The sequence below is a fragment of the Rhynchophorus ferrugineus genome, unplaced genomic scaffold (genome assembly GCF_030347505.1).
Source record: "Rhynchophorus ferrugineus isolate W39M unplaced genomic scaffold, kcgeb_rfMv2 rfM2, whole genome shotgun sequence".
In the NCBI taxonomy this organism is placed as follows: domain Eukaryota; kingdom Metazoa; phylum Arthropoda; class Insecta; order Coleoptera; family Curculionidae; genus Rhynchophorus; species Rhynchophorus ferrugineus.
This window is the reverse complement of record NW_027472581.1, coordinates 41,809,334-41,824,168: the sequence shown is the minus strand read 5'-3', so window position 1 is coordinate 41,824,168 and position 14,835 is coordinate 41,809,334. Positions and strand designations below refer to the sequence as shown.

At 33.6% G+C, this 14,835-nt stretch overlaps 1 protein-coding gene across 1 annotated transcript in view; it reads left to right on the top strand.

Annotated features, from left to right (window-relative positions):
- LOC143190979 (uncharacterized) overlaps positions 1–9,869 on the top strand; it is a 30,169-nt gene extending 20,300 nt beyond the window's left edge. The window contains exons 5-10 of the mRNA XM_076395603.1: positions 389–758; positions 812–977; positions 3,410–3,762; positions 7,212–7,638; positions 9,234–9,516; positions 9,567–9,869. Coding sequence (XP_076251718.1) covers positions 389–758; positions 812–977; positions 3,410–3,762; positions 7,212–7,638; positions 9,234–9,516; positions 9,567–9,768 — 1,801 coding nt within the window. The 3' untranslated portion in view covers positions 9,769–9,869. The remainder of the gene's footprint in view (positions 1–388; positions 759–811; positions 978–3,409; positions 3,763–7,211; positions 7,639–9,233; positions 9,517–9,566) is intronic.
- Positions 9,870–14,835: the final 4,966 nt, after the last annotated feature.

The following is a 14,835-nucleotide window of genomic DNA, read 5'->3' as shown; positions in this document are numbered from 1 at the left end:
GATTTCGCATTAAAACTTGAAATAAGCTTACTAAATTAAAGCAACGTCGAAGCTATACAGCTAGTGGACATCACGCAGGAAACTAGAAGATTGAAGCCAACCACTATTACTCTTAACCTTAGATTAAGTAGTTTATTTTATTCTAATTTGGGAAATACTGATGTTTTAATACCGTACTTGCCTTGCTTATGTATTAATGCAAGTACCACAAAAAATAGTAATAAATTAATTTGTAAATTAAGATTCTACTAAACATATCTAGTGTAAAACGTAATTAATAAAGAAACAAATATTCACTCACATAGATACTAAGTTTAATTATCCATCCAAAAACCCAAAGTTATTGTTTAATAAGTAGTTATAACAATTATTTTTTATATATTTTAAGTGGTGACAACAAAACTTTACAATCACTATCCAAGTCATCGGAATCTTCAGAGTCCTCTGAGTCTTCAGAATCATCTGAGTCCTCAGAATCAACGGACTCAGACTCCTCAGAACCATCTGAATCAACTGCTGACCTATCTACAATATGCGAAGTTGAAACAGTCCCAAGTGTAACTTGTTTATCTCCAAAAAATGAAACAAATGATGGACTGGAGACCGACAATACATTTTCACCGACTTGTAAATGTAAAGAAGAGTTGGAAGTATTCATGAAATCTAAGTGTCAGTGCGAGGAATGCAACCAAAAAATACGACAAGGCTACGCTACATATATAGTATCTGGGACGAAATCAACACCTAGTGGAAATCGAGTAAATGAAAATTAATGTTTGTTGCCAAATATAGTTATAAAACAATATTTCAGGTTAACATAATCCAAGGAATTCATCAACCACTATGTAATTGCTTACATGAATATTTAGAAAATATCAAGCGAGTTGACGAATACAAAAGTAGAATTATGGCTAGATACAACTTGCGGAAGCAGAAAGATAAATATATGATTGCGGGTGTAACTTCTACGCCAACAGGTAACATTATTCAGTTTTTACACTATTATTCAGAACTATCAGACCTTCAATCAGTATTTCATACTTTTATTTATACCATTTTGGTCTGTCTGTGGCAAATTTTAATTATTTATGCATTGTTACAAGTTCTTTACCTATAGTTTATCCTTAAATCTAACCCTCTCTTAATTTCGGGTCCAATAATATTAATACCTTAAGAGGGATGTATTTCTATTAAATGCACTTCAAGATTAAATGGTTTAATTCCTCTGAGTATGTGTCTTGTTCTAGTGATATCGAAGAGTTGTAAAACTTTGATATTGACATGAGAATGGAGTCTCTCCTCATGCCTCCTTTTAATCCATAATTATCTTGATTTCCTGAGTGACAGTCGGTATCTGAAGGCCTCTGTCTAAGTAATCTGTCCTGTAATATATGAGTGCACCTACTCTCAGGAATTTGTACTGGAAAATTTTTGTTGTATTTATATTACTCTTGCGAAAGCAAAACATCCCTATAATTAAATCCGTACGTCCATATAGGCTTCAACACGTGCTTGTATAATAGCAATCTATTATGTACTGATAATTGTGATTTTCTTCCAAATAGCCAATACATTTTTCTATATCTGAATCCTGTAGCAATTGAATTTAATTATAGTTTGTAGATTTTTATTGTTGGTTTTCTTGATGGTTTTATATTATCAATACATGATACTTAATGATTTAGCTAAGATATTAATTCTTCAATTAATATTTTTTTTGTTTTTCGAAAAAAATTGATTTAGTATGATAGTATTTTAAGAACATGTTATTAAAATAATTATCTATCTATCTTAAAATATGTTTATTGATTATTAAAGTACGCTGGGGCTTTTAACTATAACTTAATAAATTATTATATTATTATATTAACTATAACTTAATAAATTATTAATAAACTTATTCTTTTAAAACTTAATTTTTTATAAACAGAATATGATTTTATGAACTAATTTAGACAATATAAATATTATGATCTCATCGTTAATTTAGCCTTGCTTCTTAAATATATCGAACTTTATTTCTCAAAATAGCAAGTTCAATCAAAAATACCAATAAATATAAAACCTTCCCTCTATCATCTATCAATTTGTCATCATCATTAATACTCCATAGTGGAAATGTCTATTTCTCAGTCAATACTCTGATGTTGGTGCCCTAAGACTACAAACACTCTACACTAAAAATCTTGACGGAAAAGTTGACGGTCAGCCGCAGCTGTTTTGGTATCGGACAATGATAGTTTCCTATTTTTCAGATAGCTGTTCAATGCAGCAAAGGCTCGTCTTGCTTGACTGACACAGTGGTCTAGTTTACAAAGGCAAGCATATGACTGCTAACTTCGACCACCAAGTCCTGCACCATTAGAATTGTATATCTGGGCCGCTTCAGATCCTTGTGTATATGCAAAATATTGGGATCCCTACGATCAGATTAATTGATATTCACAAAATATTTGTAACACTCTTGAAACAATGTATCTTAAAATAATTAAGCCCTTTGATAATCTTCGCTGTTCAAATATTCTCCTCATAGAATATATTTAATCATATATATATATATATATATATATATATATATATATATATATATATATAGCTATATTCATACTTAAATATAGATTATACATTATGAGCTCACATGCAAGTAACATATTACATGCAATTTTGATTATTTCTTCACTTTAAACAGACTTTACTGATACACAAAATGTTTTCCAAGATTTTCTTAAACTTTTCCCATCTTGCTGACAAAATGGTTATTCCATATCGAAAAAATTCCAAGGCGGTAAAGCCATGCTGTATCGATCTGATGAAATCGAAGAATGGTAATCAGAGGACGCTATGTCTGGTAGATACGCTGGGTATTAATATTTTATTTATTGGACCGTTTAAAGGACGAAATCGGCGAAAAATGGCCGCATTTTATTGTTAGATTAAGCTGTTAAGACATTTGCTTCCTTAAAATATACACTTCGCCTTTTCACCAATATATATTGCTGATCAAATTACGTGCACCTAATAGTAATCAATTTATTATTAGATCAATTTACCCAAACACATTAAATATTAAACTTAAAACTTTACCTTGATATAAATACAATTAGAATTTTAGATACCATTCTTATAGATTTTTTTTAAACACTTTAATGATTTTGGTCTGTGTGAATTTGTTCTCTTTAAGCTTAACAAATTTCTTATTCATGTTGGCATAATGAACAGGTTTTAACATCACTGATATATTCAGTAGTTTATGTGTGTTTAAATTTAATGGCAAATACAAAACTTATTATAAATATATTTTTCGACCGTCGCGTTTCTCCATCAAAAGAATATTTTATTTTATTGTACAGCGTACATACACACAACACTAGACAACTTTAAACGTATTTACGTTAATACTCTATTTCAGGACCAGTATACATTATATCTGGTGTTAGACCACCTGTGGAGTGCGAATGCGCAAAGGCTATTCGCGAAGAGGAAGAAAAAGCAAATTACGAGCGACAAAGAGCCAAGATGCCTGAAACTGGTCGAATAAAATACGAAATACAAGGTGTCAGGGCAATGCCAGATGAGAACGTGTATATTATATCGCGAGCTTTAAATATAGCCAAGTGCAAATGTGAGGAACTACTGAAAAATTTCGAGGACGCTCACAAGACTTGCATGGAAGAATTCGAGGCCTATTTAAAGCAAACGGAACAAGAGACCAACGATTTTATCACAGACATAGAACCAAATTGTGGAATTTTTAATAAAAAGGTAACTACAAACTTCTTTATTTTTCTGTTAACATTTTTCTATCTACCCAATGGACAATAATTATTTTATGGGATTTATATTATAAAATGACTTATAGGATAATTCAATAAGTGAAGTTTCAATAAGCTTCAAGCAAGCTTCAATAACTGACCGCCTGTACAAATGTGTAAAATAGTACTTTTATAAATTGTATAAACTAGAACTACTCTATGTGTGTATTAATCAGGTCAGATGGTAGTACACATTTAATTTGTAGCGAATTGAGGCATGTCGAATTTTACATCGTGGAATAACGGTCTACAAAATACCCAGAAATATAATCCCAGATGTTGAACACGGGCGGGGTGCCAATTGGAACCCGACACCGAATAGCTGGCGGCAGCCCCGAGACGTTTATCTGGGATATTATTGAAGGGTATTTCGGTCATTCAGTGCTCAACCCTCGTTTGGTTTAGACGTGCCACCATCGACTGCCCAAGCCTCGTCAACAGGTAACTCCGCTGCCATCCGTTTTATTTATTTGTATTTTCACATTTTTTATTTTTGCCAATAAATAACGGTCACATTATGTAAACACCACTGTTTCATTTCGATTTACCTCCATTCACCGAGCCACATCATTTACCCTAAAGTGGTGACCCCGACGTGATCTTTCGGAAAATTGGGTTTGGACTCGTGAATGGAGGGTACGTGGAACATGGTTTTTGGTATGTATTTTACGTGGCCGTTATATTTTTTTTTTGTTTCAAAATTTTAAATATTTTTAATTCGATTCCTTTTCAATTTTACCTTCTAGATTCATTTTCATTTTATTCCGATTAATTTCATTATTTCCAATTCATTTTTTTAAATTTTTTTTGTCAAAATTTTTATTTCACAATCTTTTGGAATATTTTTACGTCACTGCTTAATCATCAGCGTCTCGGCTAAACATTTCTTTCGGCGCTATGTTTAAATCATAATGTCTTCCTTCGCTCGCCGTCTCCGTCATAATGGCAGATATTTTGATTTAAAAGGCTTTGGGCAGCTTCGGTCGGATACCGTCGTTATTTGTTTTTTTCTGAATTAACCTAACGTATGTGACTACGGATTAGTCACAGAGCAGCTCCAGAAGCTAGGTACCGATTGCAGTCACCGTAGACTCGTTATGTCTTCGCCGAAGTACCAGAATTGCTAACGTCTCGTCGTCGAAGAAAATAAGCTACCACGTCGTCGAACAGTCGATCCTCCCACAGCGTCGATTACGGGAGCCCTGTCTGAAGAATAGCTTGTTTTCAACGTCGTCGATGGACCACATTCAAGTGCCAAAGCGACGATGATGCAACGGTATCTGTAGGGCCGGAAGATATCAACAGCCGTACCAGATCGCAACCGTACCAACCACAACCGTTTCGAACTATCACATTTTTTCAAAGCCCATTTTACACAGCACATTTTGTTTGGTATATGTTTTTTTTTTGTATTTGATATTTTTTGCAAACATTTTTGTATTTTTGTTGAAGTAATTTTATGTAAAATTCTGGCAGGGGAGTATTGTAGCGAATTGAGGCATGTCGAATTTTACATCGTGGAATAACGGTCTACAAAATACCCAGAAATATAATCCCAGATGTTGAACACGGGCGGGGTGCCAATTGGAACCCGACACCGAATAGCTGGCGGCAGCCCCGAGACGTTTATCTGGGATATTATTGAAGGGTATTTCGGTCATTCAGTGCTCAACCCTCGTTTGGTTAAGACGTGCCACCATCGACTGCCCAAGCCTCGTCTTCAGGTAACTCCGCTGCCATCCGTTTTATTTATTTGTATTTTCACATTTTTTATTTTGCCAATAAATAACGGTCACATTATGTAAACACCACTGTTTCATTTCGATTTACCTCCATTCACCGAGCCACATCATTTTTACCCTAAAAATTGTTTGGCGAGTCCATTCGGTTGTGGCTATGTTGCATTTACTAGTAATACTCTGCAATTCTATACCATACATCCATTTATTATTTATTATATATAGAGTAGATTTATTTAGATTTATGCCCTAGACACGTCCTAAACAAACAAACCCAATTTAAGTATCTAGCTAGATGCATTCTCAGATTCTTAATATTATCTGCTTATTGAAATTCCTGATTATTAATATTTACCAGATGACAAGTCTATGGAGGGTGAACATTACATGAGTGGATTTTGTCTCGTTCGTTTCGACACGCCATATTGTCAACCACAAATGGATTTTGTTGATATCAATATGTTACCACAGTAGTAGATTCTAAGGTCGGTACGTTAATTGTATACAGGAGATATACCCAATAAAGTCCAGTGTGTCATACCTTATCAAAATCTTGAGATAAATCCAGAATTACAGCCGAGTAATAATTTTTAAATTGTTATTTATTCAATTGACCAATAAAGTGCAAACATAAAGTAATATTATTAAACTCGATGTTAACGTAATCTAATAACATTCAAACAACAATATTTCGTATTAGCAATGTAAGTGTAAGAGAAAATATAAAAATAAACGATAACGAAACCAACAACTTAATTTACGATATATAATAACTTAAATTAATTATAACAAATTTTTAATGTTCACTGTACTCACTTTTCGTGCATCTTATAAGAATCTTCTTGTACGTTTGCTATGCGTGTGCTTCGTATCGATGGATGGAGATTGTCTTTTAAGCTGATTACTCGCCAGTCGGTAGGCTGAATACCAAGGACCATGGTTCGAAATCCACATTTATTAATAAATAGTTCCAGTCCAGATCAACATTTAGTTGGTTGAAAAGTCTTTAGTATATAACAAAAAACTTATTGTAAAGTATCCCTTAAGATCCTAAAATAGTATTTTTGGACTAACTAGATATATTAGTCATTTTAATATTTTGTTGAAACAAATTGTTTTTTAAGTAACTATTATAAGAACTGTGAATTAATTTTGGATACTTTTTGAGATTTAAAGCTTTATTTTGGGAAACTTGTATAAATTATTTTTTCTCATAGCCATATATAATCACTGCATTTTCTTGTAGCAAGAAAAAAGGAACTATGTTTGATAAAAGGAACTAGTGGGGTAGAAACTTTAAGAATGTAAATGTAAATTTTCGAATTTCCAATCCTGAAACATATTCTTACATTGCAAAATTACCTTGCCACTTTTCTGGTGATATAACTGTTTTGTCTTCAGTGTGCTGTGCCTTTCCCTACAGTGTGAAATGTGTAAACTCATCTCTGAAATAGAAGTTTTTTATGCAGGAGAATAATATAATAAAAGTCGTACGACTTAATAATATACATACAAATATAGTTACAGAAATATCCGGTATAATAAACTTAGATTGGAATTACGCCAGACCATCAAAATTAATTCACCGTCCTAATTGAAATGATTATAAAATTATATTCTAAATAATTTATGAATATTAACATATGCCATTCTGTTGCAGTGTTATGAAAGCGACAAAGGACAATATGTAAAACACGAGAAGACATCTTGCTGTAAAGGAGGCGGCATATCTAAGAGAGAACTTAAAAGAGAAAACAGTCCTTGTGGCATAAGAAACGATGTACTTAAAACAGAAGTTAAAGCTTCAAGTAACAAAGAAAAAGAAACGATTTCGGCGGCATGTAGTAGTGATACATCAAGTTCCTCAACCGAATCCGAAGAGGAGGGCTCCAGTTCTGAGAAGACGGATACCGATACATCAAGTTGTACCAGTTGTCATGTAGAACTTCCACCACAAGTTAAACCGATTCAGCTGACATCAAAAAATGATTATCCCGATTATTTTGTATCCAAGCGATTTGCAATATTTAAATCGTTTCCAACAGATTACAAAATACAAGAACAAATTTTAGTTCATATATTGAAAGGTTAATTTTACAAAATTAAGTATCTTTAACTGTAATTATTACTTATCTTAATATGTTGTACACGAATATGACAGATATGATTTTTCAAGCATATAGTGATAGCATCATCCTAAATGTAATTATCTCTTGAATTTTAACTTCTTTAACGTGAACAGTGACGCCACCACTACGAATTTTTTTCTTTTAACATTAAACTCCAGTACAGAAATACAGTCCATTGTTTTGACCATAATATTAAGATCATGGACTTCAGTTCATGACTTGAGTTCATACTATCTCTTTGGTAACACACAAATACAGTAGTAAAATGAACTTGTAGGCTTCGAGGTCATAAAATAATCGAGAAATTTACACACATCTTTCAGCGTATTTATTAAAGGGTATGGCATTAAGTGAATTTGTCTCCTCCTTGAATAATAAACAATAACCTTTTCTGGTCAAATTGCCAATTTAATTGCTTGTTCTTGTAAGTTAATAATTTTAATAGAACTTTTCCTTTTGTTTCTGTAAACGAAATTCAAGCGATTGGAGCGGATGCAAAAATTAACTCTGTCCAGAATGTTCCAGACGTCCGATCTTAGCATCATTACAAGAACAAGATGAAAAATTAGAAGCTCTCCACCACAAGAGAACGGAAACCATCTTTAAATGGTTGTCCTGTTTGGACTACTAAAGTCCTTTTTCTACCTCATAATAATTGAAAAATTCGCCTACTATTTCCCATTAGTTAGATGAAAATGCTTGAAAATAGTTGTAGAGGAGACTTCTCACTGAGTTAACTGAGTCAAGCTTTTATTACATTTATTACTATCAATTTTATCTTGTTTACCTCTAAAGGTTCTCTTATGACATCTTTATGTTATATGATGATAGCCTTACTTTCAAGGCCATCAAGGCAAGTTCATTGTGAGAACATTATTTAATCAACAGAATAAATCATATCGCATCAACGGAGGATTTCCAATTTTCTCCACACTGCCACTTTTAGAGCAAAAAAACATAAGCCCTTACATAATTTGGTTTCTTTTTCAGAAGGGGATGACTAAACATGCTCTATATATGCTTTCATGCCTACTAATAGGGTTCCAAAAAGATCTATATTATCCAGAACATAATCTTATGTTTAAAGTAATCTTATCCAGTTGAAAACTGCTTTTCCCTCAATTGTTTGCTTCCAGATTGGAGCCGCGTTTATTAACTAAAACTAGCCAAAGTTTCACATTCGTTACAGATTTCATCTGCAGGGTGGGAGCTCTGACACTTAAACTTTCCTATCATCTGGTTGTCCTGTTGAAACAAGGGCATCTTAGGGCTGAGTGATCACTCAATTAGGACCCTTTTTTTTAATGGTTTTCCCTTTGGGTAAATCAATTACATCAACAATAGAGTAAATTTTAAAAGATTAAATTTCTTCATGTGTTTTCTCACATCTAATCAAAAAAAAACTTCAGCTAAAGTGATCAGAATTATTATGGTAATTTTCTTATATTAGACTGGTGACTTTTGAATAATGTTGCTACTTAATTATAAATTAAGTTATATTATTAACTTATTATATTACCTTAAAATAATATTTATCTAAAATATATTTTTAGGTATGGCAGAAGATGGTTTTCCACTGGCAAAACTTCCTCAAGTACATAAACTTCCTATTTTTAAACTTTGGCTTCAGATGAGATCCGGTATTTACTGGACTTACGAAGATCGTTTAAAGTATCAATTGAAAAGCCAAACGCTTTGGAGACATACATTCTCCTGTTTCCAACAGCCATCACTCGTTAAAATGCCTTTCCCCAAGCATATTGCTCAGAATATGACTTGGCAACAGGCGGAAATGATCCGAAATGTAGCGGCACATCAAATGCATAAATACTATAGGTAATGAGAAATCAATTTAATTCATATGCCTCACAACTGATAATTTTCAGAAATGTGAAACACGCCACCATTGAAACCTGCAGAGAATTCTTCGCGACAACATTTTCATATAATTTTCCAACACCTACTTGGAGAGATTGCTTCTTCGCATATTCAGCCAGTAAAGAAAATGAAATATTTCCATACAAAATTTATCAGCCTCATGATGTAAAAGTTATTCCAAGTAATAAAAAGACACGTTGTTATTGCTAACTTGTGAAGTTATCGTTAATTATCACACATTTGTAAGGGTTATGGCTCGGTGAATGGAGGTAATATGAAATAAAACAGTGATAGTTTAACTTGAAATACCACACATCAAAATCTTGAGATAAATCCAGAAATGTAACCGAGTAATATTTTTATTTCTTTGGTTGACAAATAAATATAAAATAATTTCATAATATTATGACATTTAATATCATTGTGGTATTAACGTAATTTAATAGCATCCGAACAACAATAATTTGTATTAGTAAATTTATCATCACTTCTGAAGTGTAGGAGAAAATATACGATATATTAAAAAGCCTTAAAGACATAATTAGTTTTAAATATTTGTAGAGTTATTTTTAAACCCAGGGCGTAAAATAAAGATTATATTTAATAAAACAATAATAAAATTTAAACATCTTAAATAAATAAAAGCAGAGATCAAAATAAATGATATAACAACGATTTACTCAATAAATGGCAAAATAAATAATGCAAAAAGCGTACATTATCTTAACGTTGAGGTGGTCGGGTAATAATTCTGCAAACAATAAAATCGTGCTTCAGCAACCAATTTTCATCGACAAGAGTGAAATTAAAATATAATTGAATTATTACGTAGATAGATAAAAAATACTGGCCGATAATATATATATATATATATATATATATATATATATATATATATATATATATATATATATATATATATATATAGAAAAATGAATATCTCGACAAATACTGGTATAAGCTAGTACGTCGTGCGTTAATTTCCCTTCGTACCGTGAGCACATGTTATACTTCATCTTAGCATAGTTTATCATTGCTATCACTTACCATTTTTGTCTGTTTTATAATGATTGTCCGTCAATTATTGACTACTATGGACTATTATCACTATTGCCCATTATATTGGCTTTTGGCTATATACATCCCTTATTTGTGGTTTATTGACTATTGAAGCATACATAAACGCCACCATACGTGATTCCTGCTGGCTCTAGGTGGCAGCGTATTTAGCGTGTTTGCCTCTGGCTTTTTCCTTTGTACGCATTGCACGTGCATCATAATCGGAGTTAGGAGATGTAAACGCGCAATAGCAACTGAGTTGCTTATTTATTGATTTAAACATTTATATATTTACTTATTTATATATTGAACATTTTAGCTTTAGCCTAGCGAGTATTACTAACGATAATAAGCTAGTACGACGTGCGTTAATTTCCCTTCGTACCGTGATCACATGTTATACTTCATCTTAGCATAGTTTATCATTGCTATCACTTACCATTTTTGTCTGTTTTATAATGATTGTCCGTCAATTATTGACTACTATGGACTAAGATTATTGCTAACCATTCTGGATACTCTCATTTTATTGCCTACCATTATAATCGTCTTTCATTGAGATTCTAAATACCATACATTAGCCCTTCTGACCATCTGTTTGTGATTAAAAATACTTTTATTTCGAAGCAACAGATTAACCAAGGTAATGGCCATCTCTGACTGTTACTTTTTCCCATCATCCAAGTATTTTCGATTTGCATTTAGAGAAATTATCACATTTTTAAAAAAGGATTAGGTTAAAAACCAATTATATATTTCCACGAAAGAACTGAATAATCAATAGCCCATAGGAACAACGTCGGGCAAATATGACATCTGCGGTAAAATATCCCACTTAAACTTTCTTAAACAACTTAATTGTGGAATGTTTTGATTGCTAAAGTGTTGCCCCTAAAATATAACAAAAAAAAAGAGAGGTTTGTTAATTTTAGAATTTAAAAAGCACCCCATTCATTAATGTTGAATTTACACGACATACAAAGATATATTATTGCAAATGATGCATCAGATGCGTAAAATACGTAGAACCACACTCAATCATACTCTACTGTACTCGTAAAGTACGCGACAGTAAGTCATAATATGAGAAAGGGTTTAGAAAACAAAAACTATGAATTTACTTGAAGATAGTATTGTATTTAACAAATAGAAAAGGCAACTGGTTGAACGGCCATAAAAAGCGACACTGATTGTAAAAACAAACCAACCCGTCTCACTCGTTCACCATTTAGGTAGTCTTAAAACAGATATCCGGATAATCTAGGCCGTATTACATAACATACATCCCTTACAAAGACCCAAAAATTACAAGGATAACATAACCGAAAGGAATTGAGAGATAATGAAACAAGAGAACACAATATTTAATCCACTCACCACTGTCGTCAGCAAAATAGCTTAATTGATGATTAAAGTAAAAAATCTTCGTCTGGAATGGCTATGGCCACCAACAACATGCCAGGGAACTAACAATATTTATAACCGCAAAAATTATTCACATAATCATAGTTTCATGTAAAACCATCGCTGCTTGATTTTGTTTTACCTCCATTCACTAAGTAATATAATTTCTAAAACTTTAAGTAGATACAATATATTCACAAGTGCCACAAGGCTGGTCATACATACCCTGTCTGTCCAATCTATAGACTACAAAAATCACTACTGTGGCAACAATAGACGAAACTAGATGAAGACGACACGATAGTTTTGGCATCTCATGAAAATCTATTAATAACATCAAAAAAACATTTATAAAACAAAACCCTAGTTGAAAACTCGGCGTTTTAAATTGAACCAGTGATAATTAACAACTCTTCAAGCCGAAGAATGCCAAATACCTTACATATTTAGGGTATGGATGAATGGAGGTAAAATTAAAGTGGTGTAAGTAGTTGTTTATGAACGTTATTTATTGATGTGGAAAATACAAGTGATATAAGGAAGTGGTCCTGAGTTACCTGTAGACGAGACTTGGACAGTTGATGTTGGCACGTCTCAACTGAACGCTAGCAACTGAATGACAGAAAATACCCGTCAATAATCTCCCAGATAAACGTCTGGAGGTTGCCATTCGTTATCGTGTACCAGTTGGCGCTGCTAGCCCCCCGCCCATGTTCAACATCTGGGATTATATTTCTGGATATTTTATAGACCGTTATTCCACGATGTAAAATTCGACATGCCTCAAGATCACTACACATGCATCTAAATTGACTTGATCCTTGATAAAACAACTTGATCTTAAACTAAAGCAAACCGAAATTATCCTTAGAAAACAAGATTTAGGATTTGTTATATGACTCGGTGAATGGAAGTAGGTCGAAATCAAACAGTTATGGTTGTTTACATGGTGGGACCGTTATTCGTTGAAGTTATATAAAACAAAAAGTGGAAAATAGAAATAGATAAAAAAAAAAGGGCTGGCAGTTGTGTTACCTGATGACGAGGCTTGGACAGTGGATGGTGGCACGTCTGAACTGAACGATGGTCAGACACTGAATAATGGAAAGTGCCCTTCAATCATCTCCCAGATAAACCTCCCAGGATTGCCAGATATTCGTTATCGTTGACTAATTGGCGCTGCTGGCACCCCTCCCGTGTTCAACATCTGGGATTATATTTCTGGGTAGTTTTGTAGACCGTTATTCCATGATGTAAAATTCCACATGCCTCAAGGTCGCTACAAACATATTACCTGTACAACTAAATACTCAGGCCAATTTAGTTCTACGGAATCAAACTATAGGGTCCTTCAAACCAATGTAACATAGCTATCACTCAACGGTTCCAAAACAAAGTGCTGCGTACTGTAACAGGTTAATTGAAAAGTCCCCAGTCTACCATATAAAAACACATCTTTTTGGCAAAATTAGTTTTTTTTATTCAACATAATTCCCTTCAAAGGTGATATACTGATTATAGCGAACCTCCAACATTTCGACACCATCTTTATAGTCCGATTTGTCCTTTGGCGATCACCTCTTCATTCGACGAAAATTTCTTCCCAGCGAGCATTCTTTTGAGATCTGAGGACAGGAAATAGTCGCTGGGGGCCAGATCTGGAGAATACGGTGGATGAGGAAGAAATTCGAAGCTCAATTCATGGATTTTTGCCATTGTTTTCACTGACTTGTGACACGGTGTGTTCAAACGGGCCAATAACGCTATAGTCGCTTGCAAGCCACACTTTGGAGCGGGTTTATCGTGTGAAAGCCACTCAGATGACTGTCAATTGGACTTGGGAGTGAAATGATGGAGCCATGTTTCATCCATTGTCACATATCGGCGCAAAAACTCGGGTTTATTACGCTTGATCATCTTCAAACACTGCTCCGAATCATCAACTCGTCGTTGTTTTTGGCCAAAAGTGAGCTCGCGCGGCACCCACTTTGCACAGAGTTTTCTCATACCCAAATATTCGGGAATGATATGATGTACACTTTCAGTTGATATTTTTAGAGTGTCTGCTATTCATTCAATTTCAATTTACGGTAATTCAAAATCATTTTGTGGATTTTTTAATGTTTTCGTCGATAACAACTTCTTTTGGGCGTCCACTGCGTTCACCGTCTTCGGTGCTCATTTCACCCCGTCTAAACTTAGCATACCAATCCTTGATGGTTGATTTTCCTCGGGAAGTATCCCGAAACTCGGCATCAAGCCAAGCTTTTGCTTCACCTGTATTTTTTTCCCTTCAAAAAACAATATTAACAACACGCGAAATTCTTTTTTATCCATTTTTTTCACAATAACAAAAGTTGCTTCACTCAAAATGGTACGCATCTTTTGAGGATTAGGGCTAACTGAAAAACATATGGATTTAATTCTATTAACGCCATCTATGTGTCAGGCAGGGGACTTTTCAATTTACCTGTTAGTTAATGTTTCATACAATGTCTAATGACAGCTCTCTAGAACGTGATATCCCTCTAGAACCTAAAACGAATGCCATTCAAAGGGTTAGTTATAAGCACTTCGAAAGCGGGTCCTATACCACCCTATTGTACTTGCCACCTCAGATAAATGTGAGCGATATTAGTGCGTAGACTAAAACAGTATGATTAATGAACAAATATAAAATTTAGAGTCAGATTTAGAATAAGATAATTTTACATTGTAGCGAATTGAGGCATGTCGAATTTTACATCGTGGAATAACGGTCTACAAAATACCCAGAAATATAATCCCAGATGTTGAACACGGGCGGGGTGCCAA